This window comes from Balaenoptera physalus (genome assembly GCF_965194825.1).
Source record: "Balaenoptera physalus genome assembly, chromosome: 19".
Lineage (NCBI taxonomy): Eukaryota > Metazoa > Chordata > Mammalia > Artiodactyla > Balaenopteridae > Balaenoptera > Balaenoptera physalus.
Window position 1 is genome coordinate 66,442,490 of NC_138900.1, and position 17,157 is coordinate 66,459,646.

General features: G+C 42.7%; 1 protein-coding gene across 1 annotated transcript in view; it reads right to left on the bottom strand.

Moving 5' to 3' along the window:
* The window catches only part of KLHDC4 (kelch domain containing 4), a 57,123-nt gene that overhangs the window by 17,515 nt on the left and 22,451 nt on the right, over positions 1–17,157 (bottom strand). The window contains exon 7 of the mRNA XM_082436913.1: positions 2,465–2,557. Within this exon, the coding sequence (XP_082293039.1) occupies positions 2,465–2,557 (93 nt within the window). The remainder of the gene's footprint in view (positions 1–2,464; positions 2,558–17,157) is intronic.

A 17,157-nucleotide genomic window follows, 5' to 3' on the forward strand; every position in this document is an offset into this window, starting at 1 on the left:
AAAATGGGCAGAAGACCTAAACAGACATTTCTCCAAAGAAGATATACAGATTGCCAACAAACACATGAAAGAATGCTCAACATCATTAATCATTAGAGAAATGCAAATCAAAACTACAAATGAGGTTATCACCTCACACCAGTCAGAATGGCCGTCATCAAAAAATCTACAGGCAATAAATGCTGGAGAAGGTGTGGAGAAGAGGGAACCCTTTTGCACTGTTGGTAGGAATGTAAATTGATACAGCCACTATGGAGAACAGTATGGAGGTTCCTTAAAAAACTAAAAATAGAACTACCATATGACCCAGCAATCCCAGTACTGGGCATATACCCTGAGAAAACCATAATTCAAAAAGAGACATGTACCACAATGTTCACTGCAGCACTATTTACAATCGCCAGGACATGGAAGCAACCTAAGTGCCCATCAACAGATGAATGGATAAAGAAGATGTGGCACATATATACAATGGAATATTACTCAGCCATAAAAATAAATGAAACTGAGTTATCTGTAGTGAGGTGGATGGACCTAGAGTCTGTCATACAGAGTGAAGTAAGTCAGAAAGAGAAAAACAAACACCGTATGCTAACACATATATATCAAATCTAAAAGAAAAAAAAAGTTACGAAGAACCTAGGGGCAGGACAGGAATAAAGACGCAGACATAGAGAATGGACTTGAGGACACAGGGAGGGGGAAGGGTAAACTGGGACAAAGTGAAAGAGTGGCATGGACTTATATACACTACCAAATGTAAAATAGATAACTAGTGGGAAGCGGTCGCATAGCACAGGGAGATCAGCTTGGTGCTTTGTGACCACCTAGAGGGGTGGGATAGGGAGGGTGGGAGGGAGACACAAGAGGGAGGAGATATGGGGATATATGTATATGTATAGTTGATTCACTTTGTTATACAGCAGAAACTAACACACCATTGTAAAGCAATTTTACTCCAATAAAAATGTTAAAAAATAAAAAAGAATTTAAAAAAAAGAATTATATATCCCCTTTTCTCAACTAATGAAAATATTTTCTGTTCGTGAAAGAAACCTGAAACCTTAACTGAGCCAGATGGACACCAGGATGCCTCAGCTCGGGTAGGGAACAGGGAACACAGCAACGCTCACTCCCGCTAACGTACCGAGCGCCACTCTCTCCACATGTATGTGCAAGGACTTATTTTCATGAGCCAGTGAGTATCATAAAAAATGTGTGCCAATGGGGCTTCCCTGGTGGCGCAGTGGTTGAGAATCCGCCCGCCAATGCAGGGGACGTGGGTCCGAGCCCTGGTCTGGGAGGATCCCACATGCCGCGGAGCAACTAGGCCCGTGAGCCACAACTACTGAGCCTTCGCGTCTGGAGCCTGTGCTCCGCAACAAGAGAGGCCGCGATAATGAGAGGCCCGCGCACCGCGATGAAGAGTGGCCCCCACTTGCCGCAACTAGAGAAAGCCCTCACACAGAAACAAAGACCCAACACAGCAATCAATCAATCAATCAATCAATAAATAAATTTAAAATGGAGATTTCTAAAAAAGAAAAAATGTGTGCCAATGGAGTCACACTGAGAAAAGTGTGTGTGCTGCCACCACCACGAGTTGATAAGCATGTTATTCTTTAAAGGACTAGGGAACAGAGGAGCACGTGAAACAAGGCACCAGCGAGAAAGCCATCCACCCACCTTGTCTGACACGGCCCAAGGTCAGAGGAAAAGCACCACTCGCGCGGCCTGTGCCAGGCATCAGAGCAGTCTGGATGTCTCACCCAGAACCTTAGCGTTTTACGACAGTGGCAGGAACTAACCTGTTCACCAAGCGTTTTCTTTCTCTGGACTGAACTAATAAGGCCACTCAGGAAAGTATCAGTATAGATGATGGGCTTAAAACCCCCGGAGAACATGCCGCCAGGCTGGGCACACAAGCACTGTGGCGACACAACCAGGCACAGGAGACCTGGATGTCCCCTCAGGTCCCTCTGCAGGATGCAGGCTGCCGCATGTTCCCCATCGGGCGGATTTTAAAGTTATTTTAGCCTCGTGGTTCTCAAAGTGGGGTTCCCTGGCCAGCAGCAGCAGCATCACCTGGAGCCTCAAGAAATGCAGATCCTCAGCCCGATCCCAGGCCAACGGAGTCACAAATCAGGGTCTGAACAAGCCTTTCAGAGGGTTCTCAACAGGCTGAAGCTTGAGAGCCCATCTCAGATAGGACTGGCCACATTACTTGCAGGCCTTGGTGCAAAATAAAACTGTGGGAACCTCTGTTCAGTAATGATGAAGAACCCCACGACAGTGACAGCAGAGCATTCAACCAAGCTCAGGGCCCTCCTCTGCAGCTGCCCAAGCCGTTGGCCCTGGCTTTAAGGGATGGGCAGCACTTTCCACGTGTATTCAGAATGGTTCTTCCCATAAGGAGCCCACTCCTGACTGCTCCAGCAAAGATGATCCTCCTATTTGCACTGACCTGGTACTCTCATGGAAGCCACCGAAAAGGATTAACTGTCTCTTCCAGGCCACCATCCGATGTCCACTCCGTCCTGAAGGACCGCCTGGTGATCTAAAATTGAACAAAAAAAAAAAAGAGAAGCTTGGCAGATGGCGGAAGAGTAGGACGTGGAGCTCACCTCCTCCCACAAACACACCAAAATACATCTACAAGTGGAACGACTCGCACGGAACATCTACGGAATGCTGGCAGAAGACCTCAGACTTCCGAAAGCACAAGAAAACCTCCACATAACTGGGTAGAACAAAAGGAAAAAAAAAAAAAAAGTGAAAGGAGTTGGGACAGGACCTACACCCCAGAGAGGGAGCTGTGAAGGAAGAAAGGTTCCTGCACCCTGGGAAGTCCACTCATCGTCAGGGAGATCAGCCTGGACAGATGGGGAGCTTTGGGGCCTCCGAGGAGAGCGTAACAGCCAGTTTGCGGACGGCAACACGGAGAGTGCCCTGCACAGACAGTCAGTACAGCTGCCCTGCACTCCCCAGCCTGAGACACTCATCCACAGGTGCGGGGGGCGGCTGCGTGCTGAAGCTTGGGCTTCGGAGGTCAGACCCAGGGAGAGGACCAGGGCTGGCGCACAGAGACGGCCTGCAGAGGCTGGACTGTGGCAACTGAGGGTGTGCTCGGAAGAGGCCAGGGCCTGTCAGAGAGGCAAGGTGCCACTGTTGGGGGGCATGGAAGGAGAGGAGCAGGACCACCACAAGAGCTTCCTTCCCTGTGAACGTGCTCTCAGTCAACCGGACACACGGGCTCTGGGCTGGGTGTGAGCCACCACCACCATCGTGGGCTCTAGAGGCAGGCATGGGCCATCGCCACCGCTAAGACACACACAAGCAGACCCGAAGCACTGCCCCCCGCCGTCCTGGGAGTGCACGGGCCGCCACCACGGAGCCCGCGAGCAGGCCCCAAGCACTGCCCCTGCTGTCCCAGGAGTGCACGGGCTGCCGCTGCCACCACAAGACCCATGAAGAGGTGCCAAGTGCTGCCTGCACTGTCCCAGGACGGCACGGGCCACCACCACCAAGAGACCCACCAGCAGGCGCCAATCACTGTCTCTGCCCTCTTGGGAGCATGCGGGCCGCCACCACCACTACGAGAACTGGGAGCAGGGGCCGATCACTGCCCCCGCCGTCCAAAAGCCGCAGGGGCCGCCGCCACTGCGGGGAGACCAACAAGCGGGCGCTGATCGCTGCCCCCGCCACGCCAGGAGCGCACACGGGCCGCCGCCCCTGCACACCCCACGTGAAGCGGATCATGTCCAGCGCACACTGAGCACAGAGGCAGCAAGCATCCCGACTAAAAGCAGCCCCTCAACGCCAGACAGGACGGCGGAGCAGAGGGTCGAGCTCACCTCCTCTCAAGGAAGCACCGACATCACAACCAACTGCTCAACAGCCATCGACAAAACAGACTGGGGGGCTTCCCTGGTGGCGCAGTGGTTAAGAATCCGCCTGTCAATGCAGGAGACATGGGTTCGGGCCCTGGTCTGGGAAGATCCCACATGCCACGGAGCAACTAAGCCCGTGCACCACAACCACCGAGCCTGTGTTCTACAGCCCGCGAGCCACTATTGAGCCCATGTGCCACAACTACTGAAGCCCATGAGCCAGGACTACTGAAGCCCGTGAGCCACAACTACTGAAGCCCGCACGCCTAGAGCCCCTGCTCCGCTACAAGAGAAGCCACCACAATGACAAGCCCTCATACCGCAAGGAAGAGTAGCCCCCACTCAACACCACTGGAGAAAGCCCGCGTGCGGCAACAAAGACCCAACTCAGCCGTAAGTAAATAAATAAACAAACAAACAAATTTTTTAAAAAAAGACCAGAACCTACCAAAAAAGATATTTTACACCCAAAGACAAAGAAGAAGCCACAATGAGATGGTAGGAGGAGCACTTTCACAATATAATCAAATTCCATACCCGCCAGGTGGGTGACCAACAAACTGGAAAATAATTATATGGTAGAGGTTCTCCCACAGGAGTGAGACTTCTGAGCCCCACGTCAGGCTCCCCAGCCTGAGGGTCTGGCCTCAGGAGGAGGAGCCCCCAGAGCTCTTGGCTTTCAAGGCCAGCAGGGCTTGAGTGCAGGAGCTCCACAGGACTGGGGGAAACAAGAGACTCCACTCCTGGAGAGCACGCACACACGATTTCGTGTGCACTGGGACCCGCACAAAGCAGTGACTCCACAGGAGCCTGGGATAGACCCACCTGCGGGTCTTGGAGGGTCTCCTGGGGAGGCAGTGAGTCAGCTGTGGCTCACTGTGGGGGCAAGGACACTGGTGGCAGAGGCCCCAGGGAATATGATCAGCGTGAGGTCGCCATTTTGGCACCAAGACCTGGCCCCACCCAACAGCCAGCAGGCTCTAGTGCTGGGATGCCTCAGGCCAAACAACCAGCAGGGGAAACACAGCCCCACCCATCAGCAGACAGGCTGCCTAAAGTTGTACTGAGCTCACAGTCACCTCTAAACACACCTCCCGACATGGGCCTGTCCACCAGAGGGACAAGACCCAGCTCCACCCACCAGTGGGCTGGCTCCAGTCTCTCCCACCAGGAAGCCTGCACAAGCCCAGGACTAACCTCACCTTCCAGGGGCAGACACCAAAAACAAGAGGAACTACAATCCTGCAGCCTGCAGAAAGGAGACCACAAACACAGAAAGTTAGAGAAAATGAGATGGCAAGAAATATGTGCCAGATGAAGGAACAAGAGAAAAACCCAGAAGAACAATTAAGTGAAGTGGAGATAAGCAATCTACCTGAAAAAGAATTAAAAGTAATTATAGTGAAGATAACCCAAGATCTCAGAAAAAGAATGGAGGCACAGACCAAGAAGATACAAGAAATGTTTGATAAAGAGCTAGAAGATTTGAAGAACAAACAGATGAACAACACAATAACTGAAATGAAAAATACACTGAAAAGAATCGATAGCAGAATAAATGAGGCAGAATGAATAAGTGAGCTGGACAACAGAGTGGTGGAAATCACTGCCACAGACCAGAATAAAGAAAAACGAATGAAAAGAAACGAGGACAGTCTCAGAGACCTTTGGGACAACCTGAAACACATCAACATTCACAATATAGGACTCCTAGAAGGAGAAGAGAGAGAGAAAGGGCCCGAGAAAATACTTGAAGAGATTATAGCCGAAAACTTCCCTAACATGGGAAAGGAAACACTCACTCAAGTCCAGTAAGTGCAGAGAGTCCCATACAGGATAAACCCAAGGAGGAACACGCCAAGACACATATTAATGAAACTGACAAAAATTAAAGACAAAGAGAAAATATTAAAAGCAACAAGGGAAAAGCAACAAGTAACATACAAGGGAATCCCCATAAGGTTTCTTCAGCAGAAACTCTGCAGGCCAGAAGCGAGTGGCATGATACACTTAAAGTAATGAAAGGGAAAAACCTACAACCAAGAATACTCTACCCAGCAAGGCTCTCATTCAGATTCGAAAGAGAAATCGGAAGCTTTACAAACAAGCAAAAGCTAAGATAATTCAGCACCACCAAACCAGCTTTACAACAAATGCTAAAGGAACTTCTCTAGGCCGAAAAGGCCACAACTAGAAACAAGAAAATTATGAATGGGAAAGCTCACCAGTAAAGGCAAACACACAGTAAAGGTAGGAAATCACCCACACACAAATATGATATCAAAACCAGCAATCGTGAGAAGAGGAAAGTACAGATGCAGGATATAGGAAATGTGTTTGAAGTTAAGAGACCAGCAACTTAAAACAATCTTGTATATATTCACTATATAGACTGCTTTACCAAAACCTCATGGGAACCACAAACCAAAAATCTACAATAGATACAATAGACACACACACAAAAAAAGCAATCCAAACAAAAGACTAAAGATAGTCATCAAATCACAAGAGAACAGCACAAAAGAAGGGAAGAAAAAAGACCTACAAAAACAATCCAACACAATTAACAAAATGGCAATAAGAACATACATATCGAGAATTACCTTATATGGAAATGGTTTAAATGCTCCAAACAAAAGACAAAGACTGCCTGAATGGATAAAAAAACAAGACCCATATATATGCTGTCTACAAGAGACCCACTTCAGATCTAGGGACACATACAGTTTGAAAGTGAGGGGATGGAAAAAAGGTATTCCATGCAAATGGAAATCAAAAGAAAGCTGGAGTAGCAATACTCATGTCAGACAAAATAGACTTTAAAATAAAGAATGTTACAAGAAACAAGGAAGGACACTACCTAATGATCAAGGGCTAAATCCAAGAGGAAAATATAACAATTGTAAATATATATATACACCCAACATAGGAGCACCTCAACATGTAAGACAAATGCAAACAGCCATAAAAGGAAAAATCGACAGTAACACAATAATAGTAGGGGGCTTTAACACCGCACTTACATCAATGGACAGATCATTCAGACAGAAAATCAGTAAGGAAACACAGGTCATAAGTAACACATTAGACCCTCCAAAAGCAGCAGAATACACATTCTTCTCAAGCGCACATGGAACATTCTCCAGGATAGGTCACATGCTGGGCCACAAAGCAAGCCTTGGTAAATTTAAGAAAAGTGAAATCATATCAAGCATCTTTTCCGACCACAACACTATGAGATTAGAAATCAATAACAGAAAGAACTTAAAAAAAAAAAACACACAAACACGTGGAGGCTAAACAACATGTTATTAAACAACCAATGGATCACTGAATAAATCAAAGAGTAAATAAATAAATAACTAGAGATAAAAGACAATGAAAATACGGGAATCCAAAACCTATGGGATGTGGCAAAAGCAGTTCTAAGAGGGAAGTTTATAGCAATACAATCTTACCTCAGGAAACAAGAAAAATCTCAAACAACCTATCTAACACCTAAAACAACTAGAGAAAGAAGAACGAAACCCAAAGGTAGTAGAAAAAAAAAATCGTAAAGATCTGAGCAGAAATAAATAAAGACAAAGAAAACAATAGCAAAAATCAATGAAATTAAAGCTGGTTCTTTGAAAAGATAAAACTGATAAACCTTTAGCCAGACTCATCAACAAAAAAAGGGAGAGGGGTCAAATCAATAAAACTAGAAATGAAAAAGGAGAAGTTACAAAAGACACCACAGAAATACAAAGCATCCTAAGAGACTACTACAAGCAACTCTATGCCAATAAAATGGACAACCTAGAAGAAGTGGACAAATTCTTAGAAAGGTACAACCTTCCAAGATGGAACCAGGAAGAAACAGAAAATACGAACAGACCAATCACAAGTACTGAAATTGAAACTGTGACTAAAAAACTTCAGACAAACAAAAGTCCAGGGCCAGATGGCTTCACAGACAAATTCTATCAAACATTTAGAGACGAGCTAACACCTATCCTTCTGAAACTCTTCCAAAAAACTGCAGAGGAAGGAACTCATTCTATGAGGCCACCATCACCCTGATACCAAAACCAGACAAAAATACCACAAAAAAAGAAAATTACAGGCCAATATCACTGATGAACACAGACGCAAAAACTCTCAACAGAATACTAGCAAACCAAATACAACAATACATTAAAAAGATCATACACCACGATCAAGTGGCATTTATCCCAGGGATGCAAGAATTCTTCAATATACGTAAATCAATCAGTATGATACACATTTACAAATTGAAGAATAAAAACCATATGATCATCTCAATAGATGCAGAAAAAGCTTTTGACAAAATTCAACACCCATCAATGATAAAAACTCTCCAGAAAGTGGGCAAAGAGGGAACGTACCTCAATATAATAAAGGCCATAGGCCATAGATGACAAACCCACAGCTAACATCATTCTCAATGGTGAAAAGCTGAAAGCATTTCCTCTGAGATCAGGAAAAAGACAAGGATGTCCACTCTCACCACTTTTATTCAACATAGTTTTGGAAGTCCTAGCCATGGCAATCAGAGAAGAAAAAGAAATAAAAGGAATTCAAATTGGAAAAGAAGAAGTAAAACTGTCACTGTTTGCAGAAGACATGATACTATACATAGAAAATCCGAAAGATGCTACCAGAAAACTACTAGAGCTCATCAATGAATTCAGAAAAGTTCCAGGATACAAAATTAATACACAGATATCTCTTGCATTCCTATACACTAACAATGAAAGATCAGAAAGAGAAACTGAGAAAACACTCCCATTTACCATCACATGAAAAAGAACAAAACACCGAGGAATGAACCTGCCTAGGGAGGACAAAGACCCACACCCTGAAAACTAAAGACGCTGATGACAGAGATCGAAGAGGACACAGACAGATGGAGAGACAGACCGTGCTCTTGGATTGGAAGAGTCAACATTGTCAAAATGACTGCTACCCAGAGCAATCTACAGATTCAGTGCAATCCCTATCAAATTACCAATGGCATTTTTCACAGAACTAGAAAAAAATTTTTTTAATTTCTATGGAAACACAAAAGACCCCAAATAGCCAAAGCAATCCTGAGAAAAAAAAACGGAGCTGGAGCAATCAGACTCCCTGACTTCCCACAATACTACAAAGCTACAGTAATCAACAGTATGGTACTGGCACAAAAACAGAAATATAGATCAATGGGACAGGATAGAAAGCCCCAAAATAAACCCATACACCTACGATCAATTAATCTATGACAAAGGAGGCAAGAATATACAATGGAGAAAAGACAGTCTCTTCAATAAGTGGTGCTAGGAAAACTGGGCAACTACATGTAAAAGAATGAAATTAGAACATTCTCCAACACCATACACAAAAATAAACTCAAAATGGATTAAAGACCTACTGTAAGGCTGGATATGATAAAACTCTTAGAGGAAAACATAGGCAGAACACTCTGACATAAATCACAGCAGTATTTTTTTTGGATCCACCTCCTAGAGAGTAATGAAAATAAAAACAAAAATAAACAAATGGGACCTAATGAAACTTAAAAGCTTTTGCACAGCAAAGGAAACCATAAAAAACAAAAAGACAACCGACAGCATGGGAGAAAGTATTTGCAAATGAAGTGACTGACAATGGATTAATCTCCAAAATATATAAACAGCTCATGCAGCTCAATATCAAAAAAAACAAACAACCCAATCAAAAAATGGGCAGAAGACCTAAACAGGCATTTCTCGAAAGAAGACATACAGATGGCCAAAAAGCACATGAAAAGATGCTCAATATCATTAATTACTAGAGAAATGAAAATCAAAACTACAATGAGGTATCACCTCACACCTACCAGATGGCCATCATCAAAATATCTACAAAGAATGAATGCTGGAGAGGGTGTGGGGAAAAGGGAACCCTCCTACACTGTTGGTGGGAATGTAAATGGTGCAGCCACTATGGAGAACAGTATGGAAGTTCCTTAAAAAACTAAAAATAGAGCTACCATATGACCCAGCAATCCCACTCTTGGGCATATATCCAGAGAAAACAATAATTCAAAAAGACACATGCACCCCAGTGTTCACTGAAGCTCTATTTACAATAGCCAGGACATGGAAGCCACCTAAAAATCCACTGACAGAGAAATGGATAAAGAAAATGTGGTACGTATATACAATGGAATATTACTCAGCCATAAAAAAGAATGAAATAATGCCAGTTGCAGCAACATGGATGGACCTATAGATTATCATACTAAGTGAAGTAAGTCAGACAAGGACAAATATCATATCACTTAAATGTGGAATCTAAAAATATAATAATAATACAAATGAACTTATCTACAAAGCAGAAACAGACTCACAGACTTCAAAAAAAACTGATGGTTACCAAAGGGGAAACGTGGAGAGGGGAGGGATAAATTAGGAGTTTGCAATTAACATGTACACACTACTATATGTAAAATAGATAATCAACAAGGACCTACTGTATAGCACAGGGAACTCTACTCAATATTCTGTAATAACCTATACAAGAAAAGAATCTGAAAAAGAATGGATATATGTATATGTATAACTGAATCACTTAGCTGGACACCTGAAACTAACACAACATTGTAAATCAACTATACTCCAATATATAAGAAAAATTAAATTAAAAATAAAAAAGAACCACTTTTTACACCAATTTATTCTGTAAGCACTTACTGGGTACCATCAAATTTGACCACAAGCTACCAAAACCATCCTGAGTATAACTAACTATTATAAACTCTAGAATAAAACAGGAGAAAATCTCTATGACCTTGGAGTAGATACAGACAGAAGCTAACAAACTGTACTCCATCAAAATAAAAATCTTCAGCTCTTCAAAATAAACCACTAAAAAATAAAAAAGGCAAGTGATGGACTGGGAGAAGTATTTGCAAATATACATCTGCAAGTGAACTGTATGCAGAATATATAAAGAATCCTTACTACCTTATCAGTAAGATAAACAACCCAATAAAAACACAGGCAAAAGATCTGAACAGAAAGTTCACAAAAGATATGAAAACAAAATTCACAAAAGATAGAAAAATTATATATAGACATACAAACGACTAACACAAATATGAAATGTGGTCAAGGTCATTAGATGCCAGCTGTTTCATACCAGAAGTGAGCTCCTCCTTGCACCCCCGGGGGGCCTGAGACAAGAGACGGCACCCAGAGCTGTGAGGCCGGGAAGCACTGGAGCCCGCTCCCCCGCCCCCTCTCTGCTGTGGGCAGGGTGAAAACGGGACAACAGCTTCTCACAACCGCCACACACAGACTCAGCATACAACCCAGCAATGTGACACCAGACATTTACTCAAGAGAAATGAGAACACAGGTGCACACAAACACCTCCACGTGTTCACAGAAGCTTTACTCCTGACTGTCCAAAGCTGGGAGCGGTGGAAAGTGCTCCAAGTAAACAGATACACAAGGTGTGATGTGTTCATCAGACAGAACACGCGTCGGCCATGGAAAGGAGCCATCTACTGACACACACCACGACGTGGACGGTCTCAAATACATCATGAACAAGGGAAGCAGGGAGACGGAGGAGCACGGACTGGGTGATTCCACGTGTATGAGATTATAAAAAGGCAAAATGAATCCCTGGTGACTGCAGCCGCCTGGGGCTCGAGGTTAGGAGGGAACTGGCTGCAAAGGGGCAGAAAGGAACTTTCCAGGGTGATGGAACGTTCTGTCTCGGGTATGCGGGTGGCTACACAGGTATATATAGTTGCTGAAATTCATCTAACTATACACATAAAAGGTATACATTTTATAGAATGTAACTGTATCTCAATAAAACAGATATAAAAATACACAGCAATAAAAAAAACCAGGAAAAGGGACTTCCAGCTTCTGGTTCAGCATATAAGGAGCCTGGAAGTTGCTACTCTGTCCTATAAAAAGCTAAACAGACTGAAAAATCCACAGTTCTTGATCTGTGAGAGAGGTGAGGACACAGGGAACACTGCTGCCCACAGACTGGAGAGATGGGCAGTGACACAAGAGTTGTGCTCAGGGCAGGGGACACACACACAAGCAGAAAACCCAGGAGGAACCAGTGCTGCGGTAGAAACTAGGGTAGAAACCCCTAGTTCAGCTGGAGGCTCAGTGCAGACAACCCTGAGAGTGGAAAACTCCAGGTGGACCTCATCACTAGGGTACCCACAATATTGTGAGATTTACCTCCAGGGGCTCGACCAGAGTCCCACAGTAAATATCAGAGAAAAACCCCCTCGTGCTTCTGGCAGGGGGAGAGGAAAAGGAACCACTTTGAGAGACATCAGAGCCCTGTTCTTAACAAGGCCGGCCCTCGAGGGAAACTAGTTAACCACAGCCTAAGCTGCTGCGTATTATCAGAGCCAAAATGACCTGGAGGAAGAGAAATACCCACCTCCAGCCCACTCCAGCCACCCTGTCCCACCTAAGGGGATGGAAAAAACTGAGAAACACTGGAGAAGTTCATGGTGCAGAGGCACAGGCGTCACTAGAAGACCTAAACCCAATCAAAGGACTAGCAACCGGTTCCCCTCCCCCCTCATCACCAGCGACCTATTTACAGCAGTTCCTTTCACGGATACATCATGTCCCGCAATCGAGAAAAAATTACAAGGCATACTAAAAAGCAAAAAACACAATTTGAAGAGACAAGCGTCAGAACCAGACATGGCAGGAATGCTGGAATTCTCAGACCAGAAATTTGAAACAACAATGTTTAATATGCTAAGGGCTCAAATGGACAAAGCAGACAGCATGCAAGGACAGATGGGCAATGTAAGCAGAGATGGAAGTCCTAAGGAAGAACCAAAAAGAAAGCCTAGACATGAAAACCGCAGTGACAGAAATGAAGAATGCCTTTGATGGGCTTGTAGTTAGACTGGACACAGCTGAGGAAAGAATCTCTGAGCTAGAAGATATCTCAATAGAATCCTTGAAAACCAAAAAGCAAGGAGAAAAAGACTGGGGAAAAAAGAAGAACAGAATATCCAAGGACTGTGGGACAACTACACAAGGTGTAATGTGCATGTAATGGGACTATCAGAAGGAGAAGAGAGCAAGGAACAGAAGAAATATTTGAAATAACACTTACTGAGAATTTCCCCAAATTAAATTCAGACACCAAACTACAGACCCAGGAAGCTCAGAGGATGCCAAGCAGGATAAATGCCAAAAACTACACCTTGGTATATCATTTTTAAATTACAGAAAATCAAAGATAAAGAAAGTATCCTGAAAGAAACCAAGGGAAAAAACACATCACCTACAGAGGAACACAGATAACAATTACATCCAACTACTCCCCAGATTCCATGCAAGAAGGAAGAGAGTGGAAATATTGAAAGTGCTGAGAGAAAAAAACCCAGTCACCTAGAATTCTGTACTCTATGAAAGTATCCATCAAAAGTGAAGGAGAGGGCTTCCCTGGTGGCGCCAGTGGTTGAGAATCTGCCTGCTAATGCAGGGGACACGGGTTCAAGCCCTGGTCTGGGAAGATCCCACATGCCGCGGAGCAACTGGGCCCATGAGCCACAATTGCTGAGCCTGCGTGTCTGGAGCCTGTGCTCCGCCACAAGAGAGGCCGCGACAGTGAGAGGCCCGCGCACCGCGATGAAGAGTGGCCCCTGCTTGCCGCAACTGGAGAAGGCCCTCGCACAGAAACGAAGACCCAACACAGCCAAAATTAAATAAATAAATAAATAAAATTTTAAAAAATAAAAATAAAAATAAAGGAACAAGAGTTCATCTAAAAAAAAAAAGTGAAGGAGAAATAAAGCCTTTATGAGACAAATAAAAATTGAGAGAATTTGTTGCCAGTAGACCTGCCTTACAAGAAATGTTTAAGGAAGTTCTTTAGAGAAAAGGAAAACAATATAGGTCAGAAACTTAACTGACCAAACAGGTAACAGGCTGTTTAAAATAATAATAGCAACAATGTATTCGGTTATGTTTGCTTTCGTGCCTGTGTGCGTGAGTGTGTGTGTATACATGTATACGCCTCTGAGGAATATATATTTGTGTGTGTATATATACTCACATATGTGTACATATAAGTGAAATGAATGACACAATGATACAAGGACTTGGAAAAAGAAAATAGGGTTATCTTGTTCTTACAAGGTACTCACAAAACCTGTGAAGTGGTATAGTGTTATTTGAAAGTGGACTTGCATTAGTTGTAAATGTACACTGCAAACTATAGGGCAAGCACTTAAAAAAGTAAAAAAAAGTATAACTGATATGCTAAGAAAGGAGAGAAAATGGAATCATAAAATCCTCTATTAAAACCACAAAAGGCAAAAAGAAAAAAAAAAAGAGTGGAGGATGAAAACAAGAACAAATAACAAGGGCAACACACAGAAAACTACAACAAACATGGTAGATACTGTATCAGTAATCACTTTGAATGTCAGCGGTGTAAATGCACCAATTAAAACCCAGAGACTATCAGAGTGGATCAAAACACAAGACCCAATTACATGTTATCTACAAGAAACCCACTTTAACTATAAAGACATATATGGATTAAAAGTAAATGGAATGGGGACTTCCCTGGTGGCACAGTGGTTATTAAGAGTCCACCTGCCAATGCAGGGGACACGGGTTTGAGCCCTGGTCCGGGAAGATCCCACATGCCACGGAGCAACTAAGCCCGTGCGCCACAACTGCTGAGCCTGCGCTCTAGAGCCCGCGAGCCACAACTACTGAGCAACCCCACTTGCCACAACTAGAGAAAGCCCGCACACAGCAATGAAGACCCAATGCAGCCAAAAATAAATAAATTTAAGTAAATAAATTAAAAAAAAAAAAAGGAAATGGATGAAGAAAGATATACCATGCTAACAATAATCAAAGGAAAGTAACAGTAGCTATATTAATTTCAGATGGGGCAGACTTCAAAGCAAGGAAAGTTGTCAGGGATAAAAAGGGCATTACATAATGATAAAGGAGTCAATTCTCTAAGAATACATAACAATTTTTAACAGGTATGCACCTAACAACAGAGTGTCAAATTACATTAGGCAAAACTAACAGAATTGCAAGGAAAAACAGATGAATCCATTATCATTGCTAGAGAATTCAATGCCCCCCTCTCAAAAATGGACAGATAAGATACAGCAAGCAGAAATCAGTAAGGATATGGCTGAACTCAACAACACCATCAATCAAGTGGATAAAATTGACATCTACAGACTACTTCATCCAACAACAGTAGAATACACATTTTTCTCAAGCTCACAAAGAACATTCACCAAGTCAGACCACATTCTGGGCCATAAAACACATTGTAACAATGTTAAAAGTACAGAAATCATATAATGTCTACTCTTAGACCACGAAAGAATTAAACTAGAAATCAGTAACAAAAAAGATAACTGGAAAATCCAAAAAAAGGTAGAAATTAAACAACACACTTCTAAATAACACATGGGCCAAAGAAGAATTATCAAGGGAAATTTTAAATATTTTAAGTCAGATGGAAATGAAAAGACAACTTATCAAAATTTGTGGGATGCAGTGAAAGCAGTGCTTAAAGGGAAACTTATAGGGTTGAATGCACATATAAGAAGATCTAAAATCAGTAATCTAAGTTTCCACCTTAGGAAACTAGAGAAAGAAGAGGAAATTAAACCCAAAGTAAGCAGAAGAAAAAAAAAGAATTATAGCAGAAATTAATGAAATTGAAAACAGGAAATGAATAGAGAAAAAATGAACAAAATGAAAAGCTGGTTCTTTGAAAAGACTGATAAAATCAATAAATCCCTAGCCAAGCTAAGAAAAAAAGAAACAGGATACAAAGTACTAATATCAGAAATGAGGGCTTCCCTGGTGGCGCAGCGGTTAAGAATCCGCCTGCCCGTGAAGGGGACACGGGTTCGAGCCTTGGTCCGGGAAGATTCCACATGCCACGGAGCAACTAAGTCCGTGCGCCACAACTACTGAGCCTGTGCTCTAGAGCCCGCAAGCCACAACTACTGAAGCCCACGTGCCTAGAGCCCATGTTCCACAACAAGAGAAGCCACCACAATGAGAAGCCCACACACGGCCGCTTGCCGCAACTAGAGAAAGCCTGCGCACAACAATGAAGACCCAACACAGCCAAAAAATAAATAAGTTTAATAAATTAAAAAAAAAAAACCAAAGACCCAACGCAGCCATAAATAAATAAATTTATAAAAAAAGAAATGAAAGCAGGGACATCACTACAGATCACGTGGAAATTAAAATGAAAATAAAGGAATACTGTGAACAATTCTATGCCCACAAATTTGATAGCCTATATAAAACGGACCTACATGAAATGGACCTCCTTGAAAAAATTGTGTGTCAAAACCCACACAAGAAATAAACAATCTGAATAGACCTGTATCTATTAACTAAAAGTAATCAATAATCAATAATCTTCCAAAACAGAAAGCCACGAGACCCAGATGGGTTCACTGGTGAAATCTACCAAACATTTAAGGAAGAAATTATACGAATCCTCTACAATCTCTCTGAGGATAGCTTCTATCCTCTATCCAGCATTACCCTAATGACAAAACCAGACAAAGACATTATAAGAAAACTATAGGCCAATATCTCTTGTGAACATAAATGCAAAAATCCTCGACAAAATATTAGCAAATTGAATCCAAAAAATATAAAAAGAAGTATACACTATGACCATGTGGAATTTGTCCCGGGTATGCAAGGCTGGTTCAAGGTTTGAAAATCAATATAATCCATCACATTTGACAGACTAAAAAAGAAACATCACATGATCATATCAACAGTTGAAAAAAAGCATTTGACAAAACCTAATACCCATTCATGATAAAAACTCTCAGTAAACTTGGAATGAAGGGGAACTTTTCCAACTTGATAAAGATCTACAAAAGAACTACAGCTAAAGTCATACTTAAAGATGAGAAATTTGAGGCTTTCCCACTAACAGCAGGTACATGGTAAGGATATTCTCTCTCACCACTCCTTTTCAACTTCGTACTGAAAGTTCTTGCTAATGCAATAAGGCAAGAAATGGAAATAAAACGTATACATGTTGGGAAGAAAGATAAAAACGTCTTTGTTCACAAATGACATGATCATCTATGTGGAAAATCCTTAAGAACTGACAGGAAAACTTCTGGAATTAGTAAGCATTTATAGCAAGGTTGTAGGCAACAAAGTTAATATGCAAAAGTCAACTGCTTTCCTATAAACCAACAATGAACAAG